We start from the raw sequence: 27681 nt of genomic DNA, 5'->3' as shown, positions 1-27681 counted from the left end.
ACTGTTCACCATGCTTGTTATATACATGTAAACAAAAATCACTCTGCTTCTTCAGAGATATATCAAGTGGCACCATGGTTAACAACATACTCGATCCATTGGTACATGTAAAGAAATTTGCATCTTAATAGAAACTTGTATGCCAACTAAGCAAACTGGACTGTGCAACTACTTTTACATCTTCAAAAAGGTTTGTATGCTAAAAACCTGAAGAAAAAAAGAGGTATATATATCTGCCAGCAAGCTTCAGATAACACCACATGTACTTCTGGAGGTCCAATATAATGGAGGTGCTTCTCAGTCAAACAAATCCACAAGCTTTGCACATATGGATATTCAATGGAAAACAATTAGCAACATAAATTAGACTTGATTCAAAAACATTGTATAATTGTTCATACCTAATATCTAGCTATATATACAAGAAAAATACTGAACTGGATACTATGAGAAAAGAAACAGAAAAAAGAGTTTCAAAAATTGTTTACACCTGGAACTATAAATAACCTGATCTACGGACTTTGTTAAGGTGTTTAAGAATAAAAAATCAATTAGGTAGATTGGGTGAGACAAGTGCTTCTCGTCAGGTAATACAATAAATTTGGCCCGTGACCCTAACAGATAAACAGAGAACTGGACAATATACTCAATATAGTGACGAACATACTCACTTGATTTGCTAGAATTTGCACTAACGGAGCATGCACATTTGATCTTCACTAAACTTGAGAAATATTACCCATTAATTGGTATGGCTAATACATTGACCAATCCATTATTAGAAGAAGAAATGCAGAAAATATTGCACTCAACCAAGTCGTACCTGATCTATGATGGCTTTTGCACTGTTGACTCAAAGAAAAATTTAGAAGGAGGGTGGGTAGAATCAATGCTGCTTTAGGAGAGAAGCTGTTGCTGTGAGGAATTTTGTATGCAAACGATAGGGAGACAAATCGATCTGGTACCAACCAGACTTCTACATCTACCAGTAAGAACTGGGTTCCATTATGGCACTCTGGTGTTGGCGATGCGGAAGGCAATGGCCACCCGATTCCAGCCACGTAGAAATCGGCAGAAGATGGTCGTTCAGTTCAGTGCCTTGTTGATCTGATTTCACACACTGACACATGAGACTCGCACGCCGGAAACAAACCTGGTCATTCAGTCGGCCGTTGGCCGGTGAGAACATGAGTCGCTCACAATGAAGGCTGCTGCCGAGGGAGCTCCTCTTTGAGGCCGATGTAGTATCCCAGCCGCTGCCGCCAGCCGCCGCCGCCGCACAACGCCAATGGGATGGGAGGAGAGATGGATAAGCGCATCGCATATAAAAAGGCCTAAAAAATTGGAGCAGTGACCTTTGTTTGTTTTAGGTGGAAGTTTTTTCACTTATTATTCTTTAATTATTAAAAAGCTAAATGGCTTTGAGCGGTTGGATTCTATAGCGCCAGCGACCCACACGTGCGTAGGAGTATGTACTCCTAGGAGTACCGACCCATTTTCCTATATATATATATATATATATATATATATATATATATATATATATATCAGAAAGCAATCAAATCATCATAGTGAAGAAAATCATGAAGATAAATTGAAACTGAAGACAAACCAATTGCGAAGTCATTGCAAAAATAACGCCATGAGTGAAACACTTCAAACAGAGAAATTTGGTGGTGGCGTTACCCACCGTATAGGAAGTATTAGACCCAGACACGACGCACAATTATCGTGGCGCTCCGAAGTCAAATTCCATGTTAATGTATTCACACTCAAAGTGTAAGTCTTCATTGATTGAAGATATACATTACTTTGTGTGTTGCACATCTAAGTCATCAACATGCATAAGTGTTAGGATGTGTGCCTGATCACAGAACATTAGAGGATTCCAAGATATTTAGCTCACACCGTAACTCGCAAAACCTTTTCTCATCCAAGGGCTTTGTGAAGATATCTGCCAGTTGCTCTTCAGTGTTGACATGAATAATATCGATATCTTTCTTCATGACATGATCTCTGAGAAAGTGATGACGAATTTCAATGTGCTTTGTCTTCGAGTGCTAGACTGGATTGTTGGCTATCTTGATGGCACTTTCGTTGTCACAGAAAAAAGGTACTTGTTTCAGATTGATGTCATAGTCCTTGAGAGTTTGCTTCATCCAGAGAAGCTGAGCACAACAAGATCCAGCAGCAATGTATTCAGATTCAGCAGTTGAGAGTGATACACAGTTCTGCTTCTTTGAAGACCAACAGACAAGTGATCGTCCCAGAAAGTGACATATTTCTAATGTAGACTTGCAATTCACCTTGTCACCAACATAATCAGCATCAGAGAATCCAACCAGATCAAATTTTGAGCCCTTGGAATACCATAATCCGAGTGTTGGGGTGTAAGCCAAATATCTAAGAATTCGCTTCACAGCTAAGTGATGCGATTCCTTTGGTGCCGCTTGGAATCGAGCACACATGCAAACACTAAGCATAATATCTGGCCTAGATGCACATAGATAAAGTAAAGAACCAATCATGGAGCGGTATACCTTTTGATCGAACTCTTTACCATTGTCGTCGGGACCAAGATGGTGTTTGGCTGGCATTGGCATCGTGTAATATTTGCATTCTTCCATTCCAAACTTCTTCAGACAATCTTTGAGGTATTTTTCTTAAGATATGAAGATGCCATTCCTTTGCTGACGAATTTGAAGACCAAGGAAGAACTTCAGCTCACCCATCATGGACATCTGATATTGCTCTTGCATCATGTATCCAAACTCATCAGTATACTTCTGGTTGGTGCAGCCGAAGATTATGTCATCCACATATATTTGGCACGCAAACAGTTCACCATCATATGTCTTCGTGAAGAGTGTGGGATCGAGGGATCTAGGTTTGAAGCCTTTGCTCTTCAGGAAGTCTTTGATCGTATCATACCATGCGCAAGGAGCTTGTTTGAGGCCATACAGTGCTTTGTTTAGCTTGTACGCCATATCAGGATGTTTTGGATCTTCAAAGCCAGGTGGTTGAGCGACATATACTTCTTCTTCAATCTTGCCATTGAGAGATGCACTCTTCACATCCATTTGATATAGCAAGATGTTATGATGGTTAGCGTAGGCTAGCAGTATACGAATAGCTTCAAGCCTAGCCACATGAGCAAATGTTTCATCGAAGTCGATTCCTTCTACTTGAGTATATCCTTGAGCCACAAGATGTGCTTTGTTTCTGACGACTTGACCATGCTCATCTTGCTTGTTTCGATATATCCATTTTGTTTCAATAATGTTATGCTTGCGAGGGTCAGGTCGCTTGACAAGTTCCCAAACATTGTTCAGCTTGAACTGTTGAAGTTCTTCTTGCATAGCTTGAACCCATTCAGGTTCCATAAAGGCTTCAGCAACTTTTTTGGTTTCTGATATTGACACAAATGAAAAGTGCCCACAGAAGTTTGCTAACTGTGTTGCTCTTGAGCGAGTCAGTGGACCAGGTGCATTGATGCTGTCAATTATCTTCTCAATTTGTACTTCATTTACAACACGAGGATGAACAGGACGAAGACTTTGCTCTTGTTGATCATTGTCATCATTGGGAGGATTATCTTTGGTCTGAGCATTGTCTTCAGGTTGGTTAGGTGCAGAAATGATAAGTTCCTCTTCAGGCTGTGCTTCAGAGGGCATGATTTCACCAGTTCACATCAGCTTGATAGATTCGCTTGGAGGAGCTTCATCAAGTGTACTTGGCAGGAGTTCTCTTTGTGAACCATTGGTTTCATCAAATCTCATATCCATAGTTTCGACGATCTTGTAGAGATAGAGGTTGAAGACTTTGTAGGAGTGTGAGTCCTTTTCATAGCCAAGCATGAAGCCTTCGTGAGCCTTAGGTGCAAATTTTGACTTGTGATGGGGATCCTTGATCCAGCATCTAGCACCAAAGACCCTGAAGTAGCTGACATTTGGCTTCTTGCCAGTAAGGAGCTCATAGGATGTTTTGTCCAGAAGCTTGTGGATGTAGACACGGTTGATGATGTGACATGCTGTATCAATAGCTTCAGGCCAGAACTTTCTTGGTGTTTTGTACTCATCGAGCATTGTTCGAGCCATCTCAATGAGGGTTTTGTTCTTGCGCTCTATAATGCCATTTTGTTGAGGTGTATGGAGCAAAAAACTCATGAGTGATTCCCATTGTATCCAGATAGAGATCAAGCCCGATGTTCTTGAATTCAGTGCCGTTATCACTTCTGATATGCTTGATCTTGACGCCATAATTGTTCATTGCTCGATTGGCGAATCATCTGAAGACATCTTGTACTTCAGTCTTGTAGAGAATTATGTGCACCCATGTGTATCTTGAGTAGTCATCAACAATAACGAAGTCAAAGAGACACGCTGTTGTTGTGAGGGTAGAGTAGTGAGTAGGGCCATATAAGTCCATGTGCAACAGCTCGAAGGGTTGAGATGTCGTCATGATTGTCTTCGAGGGGTGCTTCGCCCTAGTCATCTTCCCAGCTTCACAGGCACCACACAAATGATCTTTCTTGAACTTGACACCTTCGATGCCAATGACATGCTTCTTCTTGACGAGTGTGTGTAAGTTCCTCATGCCAGCATGCCCCAGCCTTCGATGCCAGAGCCAGCATTCTGAAGCTTTTGCAAGAAGACATACGGCAAGCTGTGGACCTGCTGAGAAATCTACCATGTATAGATCATCTTTCCTATACCCTTCAAAGACTAGAGACTTGTCAGATTCTATTAGTACAAGGCAACGATATTTCCAAATAGCACAATCATGTTCAAGTCACAAAGCATTGAGACAGACATTAAGTTGAACCCAAGGGATTCAACAAGCATCACTTTATCCATGTGTTGATCCTTCGAGATTGCAACTCTACCTAGACCCAATACCTTGCTTTTACCAGTGTCAACAAATGTGATTTGACTCTTGTCGGATGGACGTAAGGTTGAGTCCATGAGAAGACTTCGATCACCAATCATATGATTAGTGCATCCGCTGTCGATAATCCATTCTGAAGCACGAGGTGTCATACCCTACAGTGCAGTTAGGAGGATAGGCTTCACAAGGTATGTTGTGAAGCATAAGCATTTGACGCACACTAGGATTATCACAGCTTAGATCAAGATTAGAACACACAGTATGACAGGTAAGCGATTCATATGTGGAATACATAGTAAGTCATTTTATCATGCGTCCCTTTGTGTTTTAGGTCCCCAGCAATAATATCGGACGCCTTTGATTGCTGGCTGGAGACCATATTCTGCAAAAGAGAGTTAATTCTTCTTCACCACCCACATCTTCAGGGGTGACTTAGAAGCAATGAGTCTAAGTGCAGCATCTAAGAATTTCGGCTTTGAAGCCCTAGCAAATAGCCTTGCAGGAGATGAATGATACTCATATGAATAAGCAGAAAAGTTCTTAGTCCTATGAACATGGCGGTTTGAGGACACACGTTCATATTCATAAGTTTGAGCACGATTTCCCTGCAAAACATTGGCATTGGGGTGACTCAAGTGAGTCCTGTATTCATATGAAGCCGTTGGACCATATGATGCCTTTGGTCTGGGGTTTGTCTTCTTCTCTGGTGGTGTCATGATGACATTCACTGGAAGATTCTCAAGACAGTTTTTGGGAACCCAGATCTTCTTCATAGGTGGTCCATTCCTGCAGTTAGTACCAATATACCTGGCAAACACTTCACCATTCTGATTTTTGAACAGTTTATAGTTTGCATCAAAGGATTCATCTATGATAATAGGATTAGCACAGGTAAAGCCAGATAAAGTGGATGGATCCATTGAAGGTTCCTTTGCAGCAACCCATGTGGTTTTGGGATACTGCTCAGGCTTCCAGTAGGAACCATCATCATTCATTTTCCTCTCGAACCCAACACCCTCTTTCCTAGGGTTTCGGTTCAGAATCTGCTTTTTGAGGACATCACAAAGTGTCTGATGTCCTTTCAGACTTTTGTACATCCCAGTTTCAAGCAATGTCTTCAACCTAGCATTTTCATCAGCAATAGCAATGGTATCCTCCGCAGAGGGGTTAGTTGCCACTTCAGTAGTTGAAGATAATGAAACAGTAGCAGCAGTGAAACATTCAGCAACAGATGTAGCGTTATCACGCTCAATGCATTTTAGACATGGTGGTTCAAATCCTTTCTGTGTAACGCTGATTTGTTGAGCGCGAAATGAATCGCGCTCCTTCTGAAGATCTTCATAATCCACTCTTATCTTTTCAAGGTCTAACTTTCTTTGAAGACATTCAGAAGAGAGCTTCTCATGATCAGACAAGAGAGCATTATGTTGATCTTGAAGGGCGTCAAACTTGGAATGAAGTCTCTGAAGACTCTCAGCTAAAGCTTTTGACTGATCCATTTCTTTACCCAACATATCATCGCTCTTACTAAGCATGCCTTGAACCTTTTCCAAGACTCTTTGTTGTTTAGTGGCAAGGGAAACAAGCTTGACATAACTAGGGCCAAATTCATCATCGCTAGTCTCAGAGAGGTAGCATTCAGTTACCTTATCACCCCTTGCCGTGAGGCATGGTGAAGATGATGGCGATTCAGGTGCAAAAGTCATCTCTTTAAGAGACTCCTTGTAGTCCTCAAACCAAGGATCATGACGAGTACGATGACCTTCATAGACCTCAGAAAGCCGGTCCCAGATTAGCTTCGCGTGATTGAGGTGCATGACGTTCCTGAACTGATTTCGGGACAGATAGGAGCAGATGACATCCTTCGCCGTGAGGTTCAGTAGAGTATACTTGCGAATGTCATCAACATCCGCCATCTTGCATAGATCGGTAAGACCAATCTCAGTGATGGTCCATAGTTCGCTATCCATAGCCATAAGTCGCTTCTTCATCATGGTCTTCCACCGAGGATACTCATGACCGTCAAAGGTAGGGCAAGATACATTCCTCAATCCTGCAGTCGACATAGCCGAAACTCCAGGTGGTTAAACCGATCACACAGAACAAGGGAGTACGTTGCTCTGATACCAATTGAAAGTGCTAGTATCGACTAGAGGGGGGTGAATAGGCGATTTTTATGAAAGTCTTCAAAACTTAGAAGTTTCGAAGACAAACAATAGAAATGACCTAGTTGATATGCAGCGGAAGATAAACTACCATAAGCAAACCATAGTTAAGTATGCAATGATGTGAAAGTACAGGACTAATAGCAGCTAAGTAGTAAGGATCAGGATGGAAGATAGTATGAAGCTAATCAACAGTAGTAGTCAAGCAATGAAGTCAAACAGATACACAGATATGCAATGACTTCACGAAGACAAACTTAAGTAAAGGAAGAGGATAGAACCAGTCACTTGTTGAAGACACATGATTTGTTGGACCAGTTCCAGTTGCTGTGACAACTATACATCTGGTTAGAGAGGCTGAGATTCAACTCAGAAGACCGTGTCTTCACCTTATTCCCCTTGAGCTAAGAACACACAGTCCTCGCCCAATTACTCTGGTAAGTCTTCAAGGTAGACTTCCGGATCTTCACAGACTTCGTTCACCGGCGATCCACAATGACTCTTGGATGCTCAGAACGCGACGCCTAACCGGCTGGAGGATACACAGTCCTCAAGTGTAATAAGTCTTCAGGTCACAAAGACAGAAAGACTTCAGTGATGCCTAACACTCTTTGGCTCTGGGTGTTTGGGCTTGGTCCTCGCAAGGATTTCTCTCGCTCAAAGGCTTCGAGGTGGGTTGCTCTCAAACGACAAAAGCCGTGCACTAACTCTAAGCAGCCACCAATTTATGGTGTAGGGGGTAGGCTATTTATAGCCACTGGGCAACCCGACCTGATATGTCCGAAATGACCCTGGGTCACTAAGGAACTGACACGTGTTCCAACGGTCAGATTTCAAACACACACGGCAACTTTACTTGGGCTACAAGCAAAGCTGACTTATCCAGCTCAGGATAAGGTTTGCTCTCATTGTCTTCGCTCGAAGACATAGGATTTGGGTTGAGCATCACTACAGTCATTCTGACTTAGTTCATTTGGACCCCACTTAACAGTACGGTGGTTCCTATGACTCAACAAAGAAGAAAAGGAAACAGCGAAACAACAGTCTTCGCGCTCCATAGTCTTCACTCAATGTCTTCTCATGTCATAGTCTTCAATATGAATATCTTCACATACCACCATTGTCTTCAATGTCTTCATACATTTTTAGGGGTCATCTTCGGTAGGTAAACCGAATCAATGAGGGACACTACCTGTGTTATCCTGCAATTCTCACAAACGCATTAGTCCCTCAACCAACTTTGTCGTCAATACTTCAAAACCAACTAGGGGTGGCACTAGATGCACTTACAAAAACCTTCTTCCACCTCTCCACCTCGTCAAAACCTTAGCGCCACCGCTAGCTCTCGACGACGCCGGCGACGAAGCACTTAGTTGCCGCGACCTCTCCAACGCCGTCCTCACGCCAGCCGCGAACATCGTCCTCTCCGCCGCCGCCATAGGTGTCCTCCGTCTCCAAGTTAGGGCACGGTGGATTGAACTGCTCGGTCTCCTATTCATCCCATCTAACAGTTCTTTGTGTGGTAAATACAACTCTATTTTTACCATCTTTTTAATCCTCAAAGATTCATCCTATTTACCAAAATTGGTTTCTGCCCATACAATGTTAGATCTATTATGTCTGCATCTCATACTGCCTAGTATATTCACTTAAACTTCATATCTAGTTTGATTCCTCACTTGTACTTATTCACGGATTCGTACAAATCTGGAACCATCTTTCAACATATAAGTGAATGTCTTCGCATCAAGGATTCGTACAAATCTGGAACCAACTTTCAACATATAAGTGAATGCATATGACCTCTTCCCCTTCCCTCGCATCTCTAATGCTGTCACAGGTACATGTCCGTGGGAGAATCCCTTGGTTCTCATAGTCTGCATTCGTTTGCAGAATTCTTACAGCATCACATTAACTCTCCCAAAGCCAGTTTCTGTTTATCCAGCAAGCGAAACCCTTTGAACGTGTTGAAGCCATTCAGTTTGTAGTTCATGGCTGCAGAGAAATCAGTAAGGAAGGGTGGCAGACAGCGTCGTGGGGGAACATCAAAAGATTTGCCTGATGACCTCGTAGAGCTTTACAAGATAGATCCTGAAGAGGATTATAATCAGCGCAAGACACGAATCCAATGGATTCGACGATATTGGGCTGAACAATGGTTCAAATACAAGTTCGTGACCCAGGAATACGCTGAGAAAAATGCTATCAAAAGTCCTTGGGGTGATATTCTCTATCGAGGCCTTCCACCCAAGAACAGAGCTGAAGCTATTGCACAGGGTTTCTATCCTTGTATGGTCCGTGGACCTCAGCCTGAAAATGCCAACCCATCATCATTGCTCTGGTGTCGTGACGATCATCTCTTCAAGCGCAACTTCCAGCACGCAAAGGCATCGGCCAAGGAAAACAAGAAGTCATTGGGGTTAGACTTCAACCCTGGTCCCTCTGCTCCCCGTGCTGACGGCTCACGTGATGCAGAACCCAATGTCATTGGCCCCTTCTCCAACCTTGATGGCCTCATCACTTACATCTTGGTCCAAGGTGCCAAAGTGGATCATTCTGATAATGATGCTGACACTGATGAAGCCCCAGCTCCTCCTCCAAAGCCGCAGAAGCTAAAGACTAATTCTTCACGATCAGCTGCTCCTTCAAAAGCTTCACGTGCGAAGCCACTGGCCACTGCACCACCTGAAGACAGTGTGCAATCTGAAGATCTATCCCGTATCTCCAAGAAGACGGAGAAGAAAAAGAAAATCGTCAAGCATACTAATCAGACATTGACTCCTGCTGCCATTCTGCGAGAAGAGCACATTGATCTGTCCAGCGATGAAGATCTTGCAGATGATGCTCTTGAGCAACTGATCAAGAGCAAGGAGGAAGCAGAAATCTTCAATGATTTGCCTCTCTTTGATAGGGCAATCATCCATAACTTCATTGATGAGTGGTTTGACACCCCAAATCTCAGCTTTGAAAATCTGCAACTTCCCATTGGCCTCACCGTCTCCTTCAATGGCGCCATTGCTTTTGAGCTAGCTCTTGCTCAGCACATCGTTGAACTGAAGCACAAGATCGACTATGAGAAATCTTAGTTCAAGAAGTATGTGGCAAAGCTCAGCGTGCAAGATGTCAAAAACTTCAAGATCATGCTGCACGAGCTCAAAGAAGCCTTTCTCAAGAAGCGCGAAGAAGCTAGAGGCTCTCGTGAGCGCATGAAGAGTCTGGCTGACAAGTGTGGACTAGCTTACAATGAGGCTGAGAAGCGCAAGACTCTTGGTCGTCCTAGCATTGACCCCAGAATGGCTACAAAGAAGAAAACGCTATCAACTGACCAATCTGTACCTTTAAGGCAGGAAGAACCTTGCATAGTCTTCCCAAGCAGCATGACTGGCTCAAAGTCAAAGATCAAGTCAACCGCTTCAGAACTGAAGAAGACGAGGGCTGCCGAGGCTGCAGCCAAAAAAAGGAAAAATACAGAAGCCTCTAATGTTGCTCCCTCTAAGAAAAAGCGCAAAACCAAGAAGAATCGGCTGCTCCCACAGAGCCCTTAGTTGTTGAACCTATCTCAATGGTTCGTCCTGCATCTGAACACCAAGAACGACGGATGATAGTTCATGAGCCTGCTTCCACAAAGGCTCATGAAGTTGAAGACATTCCAGCAGTTGATCCCACCGCTGCTAAAGACATTGGTCACAATGACAATGTTGAAGATGATGTAGTTCTTCCTCAGATCAAACACAACTTGATATCATCGCCTGTTCTCATGAACATCGAACTCATCAGCATTGGTCGTCCTCTGACGCCAATTGCTCAGGATGCATCATGGGCTGATCACCCACAATAATAAGACTTCCCGAATACTCCCCAACAACAACAACAAGTCACATCACCTGTGCAAGAAGAACAAGAAGACTTTGAGGCCCAGCCAACTCCATCTCCAAAGGCGTCGCCAGCATTACGCAGGCTTCGCAAAGGACCAAGGCCTCAAGTCCCTCTCTCGAGCGTTTCAGAAGGAGAAGTGCACCACCAATCTGTTGCACGTCAAGTGTTTCCAGAAGCCACTCCGACTGTGAATGTCTCCGTGTCTGACGCCAAAGCTGCTGAAGACAATCCGGCTGCATCAGCCGATGACAATCAAGAAGAAGAACGTGTCCCTACTCCCCTCATTATTGAAGAAGTTGTTCCTAAAGTGAATGTGTCAGTGCCCGACCCTCCAGCTCATAGTGTGGAGGTTGAAAATCTTGAGGCTGCCACCATCAACACAAATGAAGCCAATGACTTAGTCATGGCTGAAGCAAGTGTGGAGCCTGCACCAACCAATATGCCAGAAGCCAATGCTGCAACAGCTCCTGAACCTTCTGTTGTGCAACCTGAAGCCTCTGTTGTTGCCACTGCTCCTGTTCCGCCACCAAGGCCTCATACAATTGAGCAAGCATACAACTATGGCCAACTAATCAATGTCAAATGGCCCGTTCTGGTCCCACCGCCTAAAGCCTTTGGTCCTCAGTTTGATTATCATGTTGAGCATCGGCCTCAGGTCCAGAAACCAAAGCCAAGACTGCCAAGGTTCCCAGGTACTGTCACCTCTACAGGGTCCTTCAATGCTAATGGCTTCAAAGCACACAACACCTTCTTTGACAGCGCAAAGAACCCCTACTCAAGGCCAAGTATATCATCTGATCGTTTTTGGAGCTATCAGCAACGAAGCTATTACTCCTGCATTCTGTATGATCAAAGGCGCATTTTCCCTCATATGCGCCTCGACGCTGAAGCCATTGCTGGACTGCCATGCTTAGAAGAAACACTTGACTGCTTTCGTGATGCGGGTCTGCTCAGCTTTGTGACAGACAAAGAACATTGGAATGAGGAACTTTTGCTTCAATTCTATGCTACCCTCCATATTCGCGGCTACAACAGGGATACAAAGACATGGGTTCTTGAGTGGATGACAGGAAATGTTCATCATGAAGCCAAAACTCTTGACATCATTGAGCTTACAGGCCTACCCACTCCCGGAGAGCTATTCGAACCTGCTTGTCAACTCCACCGCAATGCACTGGAGAGCATCTTCCATAAGTCAGAGCCCAACATGAGCCAGATGTTGAGCATGATGAAGCCTCTGCCCACCTGACGCTGAATACCCAAAGGAGTTCTTTGTTGATGACCTTGAGTATCTGCCTCGCACAATATATCACATCATTAGGCGAACTCTATGGCCTATCAAAGGGCAATCATCAGCTACAAAACTTGAAGGAGCCATGAAAACATTGGTCTTTTACATCCTCAATGGCATCAGCTTCAATACACAAGAATTCTTCATCCGGCAACTGGCTGCGTTTGGATCTGACCTTTTTGGTCTGAAATTCTATGCTCCATGTGTCATGCGCCTTATCAAGCTACACTCTGCTATCAACTATTAGCCATCTGCTCGCAATCATCTGATCTTTCTACCAGAGGTTGATATGTCAGTTGAAGCCATATACCCTGAGCCTGCCAAGAAGCCTCTTTGTCTTCAAAATGCTGATCACTAAAGCTTCACTCAGTCCATGAAAGGAGTCCAAGCAGTAATTCGTGTCTATCCAATGGCTGGGAACACTCGTCTGCCTCATCGTGCGCAAACTGAAGCTACTAAGAGCACAATTGCCCAAAGGCCTCAGAAGCGCTCTCGCGTCCTAAATGACCGAGAACTTCTTGTGGCCCTTCATCAGAAACAAGACAAGCATCACTTTTGGCTCAAGCGACAAATGCAAAGCCTCTTGGTGGACGTCAATCGCATTCGAAATCTTGCCACCAAGAATGCCTTTGTCGCTCACGAGACCTGTCGGCGATCATGGAAGAGTTTGACGCTGCTTAGTGCTGAAGCAGATCTTCAAGATGATGGTTTCACTGAAAGATTCAAGTTTGACTCCACTCCTCCACAAAATGTTGTCCTACGTCGAACTCCATCTCTTGAAGACCCTGACTATTCTTCCTCCGCGGCAACTGTGAATGCCAAAGTGATCGATGATGAAGACGATGCTACATCACCGCCCCCTACTTCTGCACGCATCGACACTGCACCAAGTTCGTCTGTGCCGCCAAACAACAACGACAACCCTGCTGCTTCATCTACTTCTCATGGGAACGAGTAGATGCTCTATGTCTTCAAACCTTTTTGGTCATTACTGACAAAAGGGGGAGAAGCATATGAGTTTGATAGTCTTCAAGCAGGTTCATATGGGCGGTTGCTTTATATTTTGCCTTGTGTTTACAACTCTCGTTTTTGATACATTTGGTTCTTTGAGTTGTAACACTTAAACTCGATGGTCGTCTGCTACTTATTTGCTTTTCTGTGATGCGATGATAAATTCCGCATGTGCCATGATAACTTCCGCACTTAGATCATTCTGCAGACGTCCATTTTTCATTATGCATGTCATTCTCTTAATTATATCATTTCATGCATGATGAATTATCTTCATAAGTTGAAGAGGATGTCCACAAATACAACCTGCCATGTGCATTTGCATTCTAAAAGCAAATTACTTATATGCACATCTTCAAGGGAGCCTTTGCCACTTATGAAGACAATACCCTATCCTTTACAATTTCACATACTTTATCACCGTTGAAAACTTCAACCAGTTTGTCATCAATCACCAAAAAGGGGGAGATTGTAAGTGCATCTAGTGCCACCCCTAGTTGGTTTTGGAGTATTGACGATAAAGTTGGTTGAGGAACTAATGCGTTTGTGAGAATTGCAGGATAACGAAGGTAGTGTCCCTCATTGATTCGGTTTACCTACCGAAGATGACCCCTAAAAATGTACGAAGACATTGACGACAATGATGGTATGTGAAGATACTCATATTGAAGACTATGACATGGGAAAACATTGAGTGAAGACTATGGAGCGCGAAGAGTGTGTCGTCTCGTTGTTTTCTTTTTCTTCTTTGTTGAGTCATAGGAACCACCGTACTGTTAAGTGGGGTCCAAGTGAACAAAGTCAGAATGCTATGTGACCTGAAGAGCCAAAGAGTGGTAGGCATCACTGAAGTATTTCTGTCTGTGTGACCTGAAGACTTATTACACTTGAGGACTGTGAATCCTCCAGCCGGTTAGGCGTCGCGTTCTGAGCATCCAAGAGTCATTGTGAATCGCCGGTGAACGAAGTCTGTGAAGGTTCGAAAGTCTACCTTGAAGACTTACCAGAGTGATTGGGCGAGGACTATGTGTCCTTAGCTCAAGGGGAATAAGGTGAAGACGCGGTTTTCTAAGTTAAATCTCAGCCTCCCTAACCAGAAGTACAGTTGTCACAGCAACTGGAACTGGTCCAACAAATCATGTGTCTTCAACAAGTGACTGGTTCTATCTTCTCCCTCCCTTTACTTAGTGTTTGTCTTCGTGAAGTCATTGCCTATTTGTTGTACCTGTTTGACTTCATTGCTTGACTACTATCGTTGGTTGGCTTCATATTATCTTCCATCCTGATCCTTACTACCAAGCTGTTATTAGTCTTTGTACTTTCACATTATTGCATACTTGACTATGATTTGATTGTTGTAGTTTATCTTCCGCTGCATATCAATTAGGTCACTTCTATTGTTTATCTTTGAAACTTCCACGTTTTGAAGACTTTCATAAAAATCGCCTATTCACCCCTAATCCTATGTCTTCGAGCGAAGACAATGAGAGCAAATTTTATCCAGAGCTGGATGCGTCAACTTTGCTTGTAGCCCAAGTAAAGTTTACGTGCATGTTTGAAATCTGACCGTTGAAACACGTGTCAGTTCCTTAGTGACCCAGGGTCATTTCGGACATATCAGGTCGGGTTGGCTTGTGGCTATAAATAGCCCACCCCCTACACCATAAATTGGTGGCTGCTCAGAGTTAGTACACGGCTTTTGTCGTTTGAGAGCAACCCACCTCGAAGCCTTTGAGAGAGAGAAATCCTTGCGAGGACCAAGCCCAAACACCCAGAGCCAAAGAGTGTTAGACATCACTTCAGTCATTCTGACTTTGTTCACTTAGACCCCACTTAACAGTACGGTGGTTTCTATGACTCAACAAAGAAGAAAAAGGAAACAACGAGACGACACAGTCTTCGCGCTCCATAGTCTTCACTCAATGTCTTCTAATGTCATAGTCTTCAATATGAGTATCTTCACATACCACTATTGTCGTCAATGTTTCATACATTTTTAGGGGTCATCTCCGGTAGGTAAACCGAATCAATGAGGGACACTACCTGCGTTATCCTGCAATTCTCACAAACGCATTAGTCCCTCAACCAACTTTGTCGTCAATACTTCAAAACCAACTAGGGGTGGCACTAGATGCACTTACAGGTGTGCCATCCCAAGGTGCTTGGCGGGCTGGGTGCCACAGATTTGGACCGGTTTGGGAGAGCCTCCATCTGCATTGGCCTTGGTTGCGGCGGAACGATCCTGATCTGTCTGTCACGATTTGGACCGGTTTGGGAGGGCCTCCATGTGCATTGGCCTTGGTTGCAGTGGAACGATCCTGGTCTATTGTGGGTGGGCTCTTCGCTCCCTTGCGACTCCGCGGACATGGACATCTTCCAAGCTTCCACCTCCATCACCATTGACGAAGGTAGAAAGGCCTTCTTGCACAACAACTGGTCTGGTGCTGGGGTGCTCCGCCACTGCTGCCCTCAACTCTTTGACATTGTGACTAGGAAAAACAAGATGGTACATTGTGAGCTACACGACAACAACTGGATTCACTCGGGTGGCAAGATTAAACAGACTTGGGCAGGTGTGGGAGTACATTGCCTTGGCATCGGCTTGGTGGCTCTTCAACCCGATCAGTCGGGCATCATCACCTGGCTCTGGAGCTCCAGTAAATAGTATTCCTCCAGTTCTGCCTATGAGGCACAATTCATCGAGACTCATAGCAGATTCTTGGTGGAGAAATTTGAAAAGCCCAAGCTGAGTTGAAATGCAGACTCTTCTCTTGGCTTGTCCTCCACTCAAAGATTCTCACCACGGACCGGACGGTGCAACAGGATTGGTTGCATGATCCTATCTGCCAACTTTGTCTTAGGGCCGTAGAGGCTGTGCTCTACCTTTGTAGGGACTGCCCCTTCACCATCGTCGTCCGCCACCTTGTGCTATCTTAGATGGACAACCACGTCCCTCCGGATTGAGCTTCCACTTATCCCTGATAGACGCTTGGTGGGACAGCTTTTTGCATCTTCTCAACTAACACGAAACGGAGGCATAGCGAGCACATTATTTACATCGTGTGGAATGCCTGGAAAGAGAGAAACCATCGAATTTTTAATGGCTTTTTGCATCCTCGATTGTTTTGGGTGTGAAAGTGGAATTCATGTGAACCATCGTAATGCCACTACATGCCGCTCATTGATAAGTTTGAGGCAAAGTTGACGAGGTGGGTGCAAAAAAATGAGATCCATGATGGAAGAATTGTCCTCATCAAATTTGTGCTCACAGCCATTTGCATCTACCTCATGATGACAAAATTAGAAGATGTTTCATTTGGAAAGGCGTGAAGTTGAGCACTTCGGTGTTGGCCATGCTTTGGTGAACTGGGGCATGGTATGCTCGCATAAGGATTTGGGAGGTCTCGGCATACTCAAACTTGACATGGTTTTGGGTGTGTTCTCTGCGTGTGATGACCTTGGCTCCAGTGAACCAGCTCGGCTAAGCCATGGGTTAGTATAGAGCTCCCTTGTGACATCAATGTGAACCTAAAAGCCGCATGGCTCTATGCTTGTCATGGTGTGGTCATCGTGGCCAATACCTTGGAGCATGTGGTGTTTTGGCCCCGACGGATTGCTGCCCAATGCTTCAGACTTTCTTGATCACGGCAGCTGCTATGGTGTCAAGTGTGGTTTTGTCAGTGATGCTCTTTTTGTCGTGTATTTGTGCTACCGGCCTTCTTCCTCGATGGTACAACGAGCAAGCAGCTATTCGACGACTAGCCTCTCGAGGGGTGTATCACCGGCCACAGTGCATTCAACGACTTAAGGTCAAATGGAAGGCGACGAAACCAGGTAAAGGGGTTTCAGTGCCCTCTAGAATTAGAGATGATTTCGACTGTGTAACGCCCTGGCCAAACCAACCGGTTCCTGGCTGTTGCGCCTGGTATCTAGACTGGCCCCATAGACCAACACTAGTCATTCCTGCGCACTTTGTACTTACTCCGGCGCACCCGGGATTAAATTCCGGGTCGGTGACCCATCCTCAAATTGCTCCAAGTCAAACACCCTTAACTTTGATTCTCCTTTCAGATGGGCTCCCGGAAAAGAAGGTGCACTTTGTTGATATGAGTAGTCTATCATTCCTGTTAAGTCGGGATATCACATACACCCCCACTCAAAGGAACCGACGTACTTGTCGGCCCAGTAGGAACATTTCATCTTGGCACACGTCTGTGCGTCCAGGCCGGCACATGTGACATGCTGTGTGCCACGATGGGCCGCACGTGCCATGCACCACATGCCCGTGCACCTGACTCACGCACGGCCGTATAACCGTGAGGGTCGTCTCTAATACCAATTGTAATGCCCCGGCCAAACCAACTAGTTCACCCACCGGTTCCTTGCCGGGATCTAAACTGGCCCCACAGACCAACACTAGTCTTTCCTATGCACTTTGTCCTCCCTAATGCGCACCCTGGATCAACTTCCGGTTGGTCACCCATCCTCAAATTGCTCCAAGCCGAGCATGCTTAACTTTGAGGTTCCTTTCAGGTGGGCTCCCGGAAAACAAGGTGCACCTTGTTGATAAGAGTAGTCTATCTATTAAGCCGGGATTTCACATACTGTCCCAGTGTGTATTCCCTATGATATTTAAAACAAATGCAAGTGTAGGGCTATGTCCACGTCATCCATGATGGGGGGGGGGGGGCAAAACTAAATCAAGTTTGGGTACAAATTAAGATTTTGGATGCATAACTGGGTGCACATTAGTGATAACTTTTTATTTGGCTCAACCTACCAACAGACTTGTAGCAAACCCATTGTCCAAATTAAGTAAAATTTGCTCTGTTACATGAGGTAGAATTAGTGCAGTCCCACTTGTTATACCATCTCCGCTCCAAAATATAAGTTTTAATCTCTACTACTTAGAAAGTAAGGTCCCATCTTTTACTCGGTTTTCTCCCCACCACCCCTTCGTCCAACCTTCCACCATCCACCGATTTTCCCTGGTTTTCCATCCCCTTCTGGCTATCAGCAAACCAATCTTTAGTAACCCAATAAACCAGATCAATCTACGGTATATAGCAATAAATTGTTTCTTATGGTAAAACCTGATACCGGTCAGCCATCTTTGGTAACTCGACAAATAGCAATAAATTCCTGGATCGTAGACAAATAAATATCAATCGATATCTTATCATGGGCACATACCTATTTTGCCAGTTTAAGAAATGACAAAAGAATTACGCTTTATATATCCAAAGCATATTTTTATTTTGTCTGTGTTTTGCATCAAGATTTGTCGCATATGGTCGTCTTACTGTGTTAAAAAATATTTGGCCCCCATGGCAACGCACAGGCACATACTTAGTTTGGTCCAAAAAATGTAAGTCTTTCTACACACTCTGTATACTTTTGATATAGGAATAAATGAAGGGTAGCATTATACCTATAACCCTAATTTTACCAACTTTAAATGGTCTACATTTTGGAAGGGATGTAGTATGTGTCACAATTATAATTGCATATGTCCAAATTTGAGTGAAACAAAAAGACTGATGTATGGAAAATGTAGAATGTAACAGGGAACAAAATGGGATTTCATAAACTTTTGATAAGTGTGCTGAAAGTGTAAACACCAGAGCCTTCATTATTCAGTGTATTTACGAGATTGCAAACAACTCAAAATTTCTACCATACCTTTGAAACTTAAGACTCTTAACTTATCAACTCACAAGATGTATGTATCAAGAAGAAACAAATAATGTAAAAAGTCACATTTAAGGACAACCCAGTAAACAAATGTAGCAATATGTAAAATGAGAAGAAAAAAATGTCGGATAATTTCTTTTTCTTTGGTTACCTGAGCAAAGAACATTTCTCTAGGAGGAATTTTCATGTAAAATCCAAGCTTGTAAGATGCAAGAATCTCAAGACAATAGTCAATATTTATTGAGCAGTACAGTTCAAAAACCATATTGGCCAATGGTCGTCCAGGGCACAAGTACCCAATGATGATATGTGATAGCAACTCAGTCGATGGGTTCTACAGAAATTCATAAATACATCATAATCTAGTAATAGTGGGAGTAAATGCAAAAAATAATGCAAAAGCTGTCACTGTAAATATTCAAGACAAAATAAAGGACTTCGATGATTTTTTTCTCAATCCCACGTATGGTTATATAATGTAAAGAAATCCCAAAGAATTCAAATATTCTAGAAGCTCCAGTCCAAATGTAGGAACTACCTTCTCAATAATGCTCTGTTTCAAAACAAGTTTGTGAAACTTGAAAACAAGAGGTGCTCCCTTTTAAATGGAGCTGCCTTAAATATATTTACTGTACTTAAAAGCTACCTAAAACAATTATATCAAGCCATATTTTCTAAATTATTTAGACAGGTAGATTTTGAATTTTGTGTTTACGATAAATATGTTAAGTGGACATGTTCATTCTTAGGTAGCAACCTTGTACAGTATCAACAACGACCAATAGGACTGGGCCGCGCACACTGCGCGCCCAGCATCGCTTCAAGAAGAAGGCCGACAGCCATTGGACCGAGCGCTCCTTCGAGGTCAGCGACTCCATCCTCCTCAAGCTCCAACCGTACGCCCAGTCCTCTGTCGCCAACCCCCTTGTCCAAAGCTCGCCTACAGGTTCTATGGCCCCTTTCAAATCAAAGACAAGATCGGCCCCCTCGCCTACAAGCTCGCCTTACCCCCGGGCAGCCGCACCCACCCAGTCTTCCACGTATCGCAGCTCAAGCTATTTACCCCCAACTACATGCCGGTCTTCTCCAAGCTCCCCCGACCGCTGGACCTCACGACGAGCGTCGCCAAGCCGGATGAAATCATGGAGCGCCGCATGATCAAGTGCGGGAACAACGTCGTCGTTCAGCTCAAGGTGCACTGGACCTCACCTGATACAAACGCCATCACCTGGGTAGATTACGACACTCTCGGAACTCGATTTCCTACCGAGAAAATCTGGCAAGACGCTTCAGCAACCGACAAAGAGGGGCTTTGTCTGAAGACGAGGGGAGTGTCACACCTGCACCCCTAGTGATGCAGTGGACTAAGAATTGGCTTGGCCCTCGAGCCATGTAAGTGTGGGGCCCACGGGCAGGTCCGGTGCGTGTGTTATTTAGGTGTGCTTCTGAGGGAGATGGATCATGTGTTGTATGTGAACTCTGAACCTCACCTGCTCCTCTGCAATCTCACCTCCTTCCTCTCCAAGCCGGCCTCACCTACTCCCTCTTCCCTTCTCCCCTTGTTCGATCTGTTCTTCCGATCAGGTCGTTACACAGTGTTCCTTGGGTGCGTGATGCCCCTTCGGGCATCCACAAAGGTAGTGTCAATCGTTGTCTTCGGACTCTTCACATCATGCAGTCATCATCTTGGGTGTGTCTTAAGTTGACTCTAGATGAAATGTTAGCGTAAAATGCCATGGCATACAGAGATGATAAGGTCAAATCTTAGTCCAGCTATTAAATGATAGTCTGCCTCATATTCCATCTCTCCTCCCTCATTAATCATATCAGCAACTATCCTATGTGACAGGATTAAGAGTCAGCTGACCCTTATAGTGGCAACAAAAGAGGCTAGGAAGGTTGGCTTGACAGCCAGGCAGCTCACTCTAATGTGGAGGCTGATCAAAAGAATTCGATGGCCCATTGGAAGATTAAAATTCCCTCCAAGTTGTGGGTGTTTGCATGACAGTTGCCTAATTAGAGTATAGGTATAAAAGATGCAAAAAAAAAAACCGGTAATGTGAACACATGAGATGTAGGCATGGAGGTGAGTAAGCTACCTGAGCAACGGTGGCCCGGAGTGCTGCGCAAGGTGGGACGAACAGAAGTACAAGCAAGCATGCAAGAATAATTCCCCAGTAAGGAAGCTGGAATTCATTCCCAAACCCTTCACAGGTAAACACTGCCAGACCAATCATTGGTAATAGAAGAAGAATAAACCACCACACAGGAATGCTTTTGTACTTATCCATCATTTGCACATGAACATCACGACTGCCTCGGCCATCAATTGATTGGTTTAATTGGTTCCAAAATGATCTACAAGCACACAGATAGTGAAAGCTCATTATGAAATGTATGATGCCTGCTACTGAGAGAAACTGGCATGACTGTGCTTTATCATTGTACGTTAAAGTAAAATAGACAATTTGAAACTCTAAACTCCCCCCCCCCCCCCTTCTAACACCCGCCGTGTGCGTACTCCCTCCGCATCTTCCCATGACCACAGCATGCTATATCCTGTTCTGCGCCACCCACCTCTTCACCAACCCTAACACTTTCTGACTACACCGGCTCCAAGCAAGCTCACATCGCAGAACATGGCTGGCACACTGAGGTTGTGGCGGTTATGGAACCTCCCGCGCACCAGACTACAAGTTGAGGTCATCTTCCTCGAGGGCGTATCGGGTGGGTGCTCACACCCTTGCAGTGCACCCGATACCCGGAACCCTAAAACACCCTCATAAAATCTGTAGAAAATCCTTTGTAGCTACGATTCGCATCAGATTTGTCTCTGTTTCCATAATTTTAATCAAACTACAATGTGAAATTTGGTGACATGATAGACCTTGTGTCTATGTGGGGATTATTTTGTCATCTTTCCATGACTTCTGCAGGAGGCACTTAGAGTTTGTTGTGCTGGGAGCACCCATTATGTGGTGGTTGCCTCCAGTCCAGTGAACGCTTCGCCACCCCAATCTCTGAATACAGTGAATCCCCGTTGATTTTGATTCCCTCTGTATAGGCAATCCTTGCCTCCCGCGTCTACTGAGGAAAACCATGATTGTGATACTACTCCGGGGATGCACACCGTTGCCCACCGCATGTGCTTGTCTGGTGAAATCCTTATTCCATTTATCCACTCTCCCCTCACTGTCACAGCATTACGGGTGTGCAAGAGCTAGCTCCCATCAAGCTCGGCCGTGGTCAGAAAAGAAAGAGAAGTGCGGGTGTGTGAGAAGAGAGAAAGAGGAAGGACAATGTTGTCTCATTCGTTAGGAAGAATTACAGTTCAGAACATTAGTCTGGTTCTAGAGGTCTCTCTACTAGTGCCAAGACTCGTCGCCAGTCAGCGTCCACCCAGTCTTTAGCCTCTGTCTGAATTTTTTTGAACAGACGCGTAGAGGTACAGGATGTTTTCTGAATATTCTTTCATTTCATTCTTTCCATAGCATCCACCTGACAAGAGCCATCACATATCTCCAAGACTTCCCCGTCTCCTTGTGCATACCCATAGAAGAACGTTGCCACCAGTCCATCATGTCCTCATTGCCACTGTTACAAAGTCTACTGATGGTTAAGTGCCAAATTTTCTTGACGAAGGGGCATATCGACGAGATGGGAATGCACATTCAGTTTGGTTCAGTCAAATCGCATTGACTTGATGGCAATAGATGAGATCCTTGTGCATCCAGACACCCATGGGGTCTAAAATGTTCAGGATTGTGAAGTTATAAGTCCTGAATTAAAGGTTCTGATGTTCGGAACCATTTTGGTCCAAGCAACATATTCAGGGTTTAAAGTGGATGTTTTTGTTGAAATGTATATTGTGGTGCAAGTAAATACACCTCTCTAAAATCCAAAATAACGTGTTGGCATAGTATGATTGGAACAGCATAATCTGAAGCTAACCTTGACAAGTTGACGATAATCAATCTGAATTCCAAAGCAGTAAAAGGCAAGCACGTTATATTTTCAAATCATACATATCTTCAGCGAAAATAAGTAATATTACAATTGTTATCGTAGTTAAATATTGAAACTGATATTAGGTGCAATATTATTGAATAAATATTCACTCCCTACACTCAAAACATATACATCTATGAATATAATACCAACGCAATATATTCTAGTGCTTAAACTGATACTGTGTACTCGCTGCAACATATATTTGTAAAAATTCCAGTACCTCACTAATGAATGAGAAGACACTGGTATTATGAATATCCTGATATCCGTGAACGCAAGGTTAACATTTCCATTCAGATGAAGAAATATGTTCAATCATAAGAAAGAAAAGGAATGGAATAGCAAACCAAATATATCATGGAAACTATGCAAAAAAAAGGGCAACCTGGTGCATGTAGCTCCCGCTTGCGCAGGGTCCAGGGAAGGGTCCGACCACTTTGGGTCTATAGTACGCAGCCTTTCCCTACATTTCTGTAAGAGGCTGTTTCCAGGACTTGAACCCATGACCTCATGGTCACAAGGCAGCAGCTTTACCACTGCGCCAAGGCTCCCCTTCATATCATGGAAACTATGCAATTACAAAAAAAATTCACACATAGGTCATAAACTTACAGGGAAAAGGCATAGTAGTTTCCTTACCTGCCATGAGATAGTACTATATCTGTAAGAGATGCTCCCAGAGATGCAAGTCCAAATCCAATCGAGCATGCCCGTGTAATACTCAAGTACAACTTCGAATAATTTTCATAGCCTTCTTGCTTAAATTGAAAATTACTCTCATCCAAGACCCTAGACATGTTATATCTACCACCATAGTTATCATACACTTCTGTACTGACAATAGGAAATGTCTTCGCTTTAAATGAATTGCTCCAGTAAGCAAAAGGGACGACAATGTACATGAATAAGATAAACCCAACCATCGTGTTGACAATGACAAAGAAAGGGAACATTAGAGGACTGCCAGTGAAGCCGCTAACTGTCGACCAATCAAGGCCAAATGAGCCAATCCCCAAACCATTATAACCAGAGCCAATTTGCTGAGCAGTGATAGACCTTTTCCAAACCCAGCAAACAAATGACAATGCACTAACAGAAGGGAAGAAGTAACCCGGAATGGTATAGTACGAAAAACTAATGACAAAGACCAAGAAGAAAAATTTATTTCTTGGTAGTGTTGCCTTTGATCTTTCCTCCTTCTCATGAAATGCCCTACATTACAAATGTACAGTTGATATGAGCATGTTATCAGAATAGAGTAAAGGCTGAAATAGTTATATACACAACTGGGCTCAAATGCTAGGACAAACCTGTACATTGTTACCATGGGTAAGATTTCAGGCCACCACATCTCTGAGCGGTTCACAAAGAACTTCATGAAGAAGCCAATAAATCCACAAGAAATATTCTGTGATCAATTACGAAAATTTATGGCGAAAGTTCCCATATAAAATATTCTTGTATTAAATCAAACATTAATTAAGTAAATACATTTTTTGTGACCATTTCTGCTAACATATGCATCTATTGTGATTATTCCATATGTTTAACGTTTGTGATAACTGAACAAATGAAGAAAACGGTACTATGTCTTTCAGATTGATTCAGAAAATTGGGAGAAGATCTGGTGCAGTGGTGCTTACACTTGTTGTGAGTAGAAGCAAAAAAACTGCAACTGGGTGAATAGATCTTCTGAAATAGGCCTTTGTGGCTGCCAAAATATCTATTGCAGGAGAAGCCCCTAAACCATTATTAGCGATCATGCAACACAGTATATGTTCCTTTAGACTGAATGGGCCAGGGTTCAGTGAGAACACAATTTTGGTTCCAGGGACCCTCACAACTTTGGCTGGAAGAACAGCAGCCATGAGTTTGCCTAGAGAGTAGCACAACATAATAATTGAAAATTCCGGAATATTAACCGGGTTTTGTCTGAAAGTGGTCAGCATGGTGATGAATGAGAGGATGATGCATCCTGTGATCCCAAGGATCCATACTCTGCATGTAAGTGCAGGAAGTGTTGGATCATCAGTTGTAGGAACAGCCAGCCGCACTTGCTCGATCTGAGATTCACCTTCAAGTGCAAAAGATGACACAGTAAAAATATTAGACATGAACAACGAGGCAGGCATTGCCACAAAGACATATGACTTCAACTATGCTTAGCATGATTATGACAATGAACCGGCATGAGATGAAGTAATTGTAGGAGGCACCCCTCAGAGTAAAAAGGCAAGTAGATTTAACATAAAGTAATCATCGGGTACATTTCCTTGTACCGGAAACATCGATACAAATCAGTGTTCAAGAAAGCGTTTTTAAGTGACGCTTAAGCGCTGAGCGATGACAAAACGCTTTGCTTTGGCCCTAAGCGGTAGATTAAGCGCTGAGGGGGGGGGGGGTCAATTTGGCCAGAAGTTGGTTGTTTTTTAACTGCTTTTGCTTGGCTACTTGCGCAATAATGGCCATATGCCTTTATTAGGTCTGTTCAGGAACTATTTCCTTAAGATTCTGGCCACATGATATTAGGCTATGTCTATTTGAACTGAGCAGCATTTTAGTTGTTATTTTGCTTGCTGTGTGAACTTGATGTGTATTTTGCTATGGTCTGAAATGCATTTTAGATGCTATTTCAATTACCTATGTGCTATCTTTCCTATTTTCCTGTGCACATTATTCAAAAACAGCCAAACTCTGGCCAAATTTAAAAAAGAATAGCTTAAGCGTGCTTAGGCACCCATTGACACAAATGTTGTTAAAAGCAGCAAAAGACCCCAAAAAAAGGGTAATGATAACCGGCAAACTTTCCCTAGGAAGGAACCCCCAACGAACGCCCTCGCAGCCGTTTGATCGAGATCGATCAAATGATGGCAGTTTTGTAAAAATTTGCCTTCTCTAGGAAGGAATTGCCATGCTTAGTCTGAAGAAATTGCCACCCCTTACAACTAAAATTGCCAAAGAAAACATTCGCAATTGCCACACCCCTAACGAACGTTCGCCAGAGAAGAGGGTCCAAAAAAACTGTCAGCAAAAGCAAACCAAGAAATATATAACAATTTTTTCATACGTTCAGTAGCCAACAATGACCAAGCCTCACCACCATGCCCTTGAAGATCAACACTATGAGAATACAAGCTATGTTGTGAAGACGACAAAGGATAAGAAGAGATAAGCTCACATAATTGTCGCCGGATGTATCCACTTATAGGACTATATTAAGGATCTATCAGAGGAATCGATTGGCAGATGGATTAAAGGTTTGCTGGAGCCATTGTGCCAACGTGTAGACCAGCTCTAGGCGCCAAATGGATTCGAATGATGTGCTTCCTCCAAAACCATGGAATGGAAAGGGTGGGAATTGGGAAGAAGGCCTTCCACTGCCACGGCTCTAACAACAGTGATCGGGATGGATAGGGACGATATGGAGTCGATGTCCAATGTCCTCCACATGAGCAACACATCAATAAAAGGCTCAGTTTTGGAGTCAAACGCGAATCTTGAACACTGAGTACCTCAAATGTCTACCCTGAACCTCCGCTTCATGGTCATTTATCCACCTATGACCTACCCTTCGTGTTTAAGTGTCTAGAAACACTAGCATCATGCTCATCTCATTCTTCCCTCATCTTTCTGTCCTCATTTCTCTCTCATTCCTCGTCCACCCCCACAATGAAACAACTTGGTGTGCAAATCCTACAGGTAACCTATAACTTTGACGAAGTGACAACTGCCACCTCGTTTCCTCCATAGAATTGAATTAGATTGATTCACTTGGTTCAAATAGGATTTGTATTCGACTCATCTCGATTTCAATTTCTTTTTGGCTGCCGTACGGAATTGGACATGAACCGATCAGAAAAAAGAAGACCAGCTCAATACTGAACCGATGGAGAGGGGAATAGGCACGAACAAGAACCGAAAAGGCAGCAGCGAACATTCACCTATGTGGTCGCTGGGCAAGAGGAGACCTTGTGCACGAGAAGGGGCTGAGCCAAGGTGGTCATGGAGGCGGTGGCCGGGCCGGTCGACGGCGGGGCCACGGATGGCGGCAGCCCTGTTGGACGGCGCCGATGGCGGAGGCCGCAGCGCATATCGCGACGGATGGTGGGGCGGCCGCAATGCAGATCATGGCCCCTCCCCCCATTATCGTTTCCTCTTACAGGGTGTTTGGTTCATGGGAATTAGAGAGGGGCATGGAAGTTGAGGGTAAGGAGATTAAAAGTCTAGACGGAGAGAAAACGGGAAGGAAATGATTTCAGGAAGTTATTTTTCTTCGAAGAGTCGGGTCGAGTCACCAGAAACTCCGGGCATGCACCTCCACAGCCACAGCCGTCGTGGTCTCACACGAGAGCATAATAAATTTTCGGAAAAACTAACATCCACACGTGTGGGCGTTTGCACATCGACCATACGCCTCCATTACCATTCATTTTGTCACGTATAAACAGATGACATCAGCAGAATTTTTTTTGGTTTTTGGCTTAAAAATATTTTATCTCCTAATTAAAAAAGCGAATTAAAAATTCATTTTCACCATTAAATCCGTCTCGACGAGATCTTCAAAACTAGACCAATGTTGGTATGTTTCGACGAAAAAACATTTTTGCCCAAAAGTTGCCATGATGTTTACACTGTAGTTGCCATGGGGCTTAAACTAAAGTTGCCATGTGGCAATTTTAGTTTGTAGGTCATGGCAATTTTAGTTTTTGATGATGACAATTCCAGTACTTTGACCATGAAAATATT

The 27681-nt window shown here is 43.8% G+C and overlaps 1 protein-coding gene across 2 annotated transcripts; it reads right to left on the bottom strand.

The window, feature by feature from the left end:
* Nucleotides 1-27156, bottom strand: LOC123137481 (oligopeptide transporter 5). 2 transcript variants are annotated; one of them, XM_044557260.1, is made up of 7 exons: nucleotides 26877-27156; nucleotides 24579-25009; nucleotides 24246-24343; nucleotides 23575-24147; nucleotides 21024-21282; nucleotides 19076-19258; nucleotides 1-318 (listed from the first exon to the last, which is right to left on the bottom strand). In XM_044557260.1, the coding sequence occupies exons 2-7, from the start codon at nucleotides 24882-24884 to the stop codon at nucleotides 298-300; spliced, it is 1440 nt and encodes a 479-aa protein (XP_044413195.1). In that variant the 5' UTR covers nucleotides 24885-25009; nucleotides 26877-27156; the 3' UTR covers nucleotides 1-297. The 2 variants fall into 2 exon arrangements, 1 of the variants encoding a protein (XP_044413195.1); XR_006468316.1 differs by lacking the exon at nucleotides 1-318 and adding an exon at nucleotides 15065-15283 and having other exon boundaries at nucleotides 15372-19258.
* Nucleotides 27157-27681: the final 525 nt, after the last annotated feature.

The sequence above is a fragment of the Triticum aestivum genome, chromosome 6B (genome assembly GCF_018294505.1).
Source record: "Triticum aestivum cultivar Chinese Spring chromosome 6B, IWGSC CS RefSeq v2.1, whole genome shotgun sequence".
Taxonomy (NCBI): domain Eukaryota; kingdom Viridiplantae; phylum Streptophyta; class Magnoliopsida; order Poales; family Poaceae; genus Triticum; species Triticum aestivum.
The sequence above is the reverse complement of the archived record's forward strand: the minus strand, read 5'-3'. Positions and strand labels throughout refer to the sequence as shown.

Bases quoted from the DNA above. Each gene is read 5' to 3' on its own strand.
- LOC123137481 (XM_044557260.1), bottom strand. From the start codon at position 24,884: ATGCTGACCACTTTCAGACAAAACCCGGTTAATATTCCGGAATTTTCA. The intron at 24,344-24,578 runs GTAAGCACCACT...AATTGATCACAG, and splicing joins TGCTTCTACTCACAACAAGT to AATATTTCTTGTGGATTTAT. The intron at 21,283-23,574 runs GTAAGGAAACTA...GTGTGCTTGTAG, and splicing joins ATAGTACTATCTCATGGCAG to ATCATTTTGGAACCAATTAA.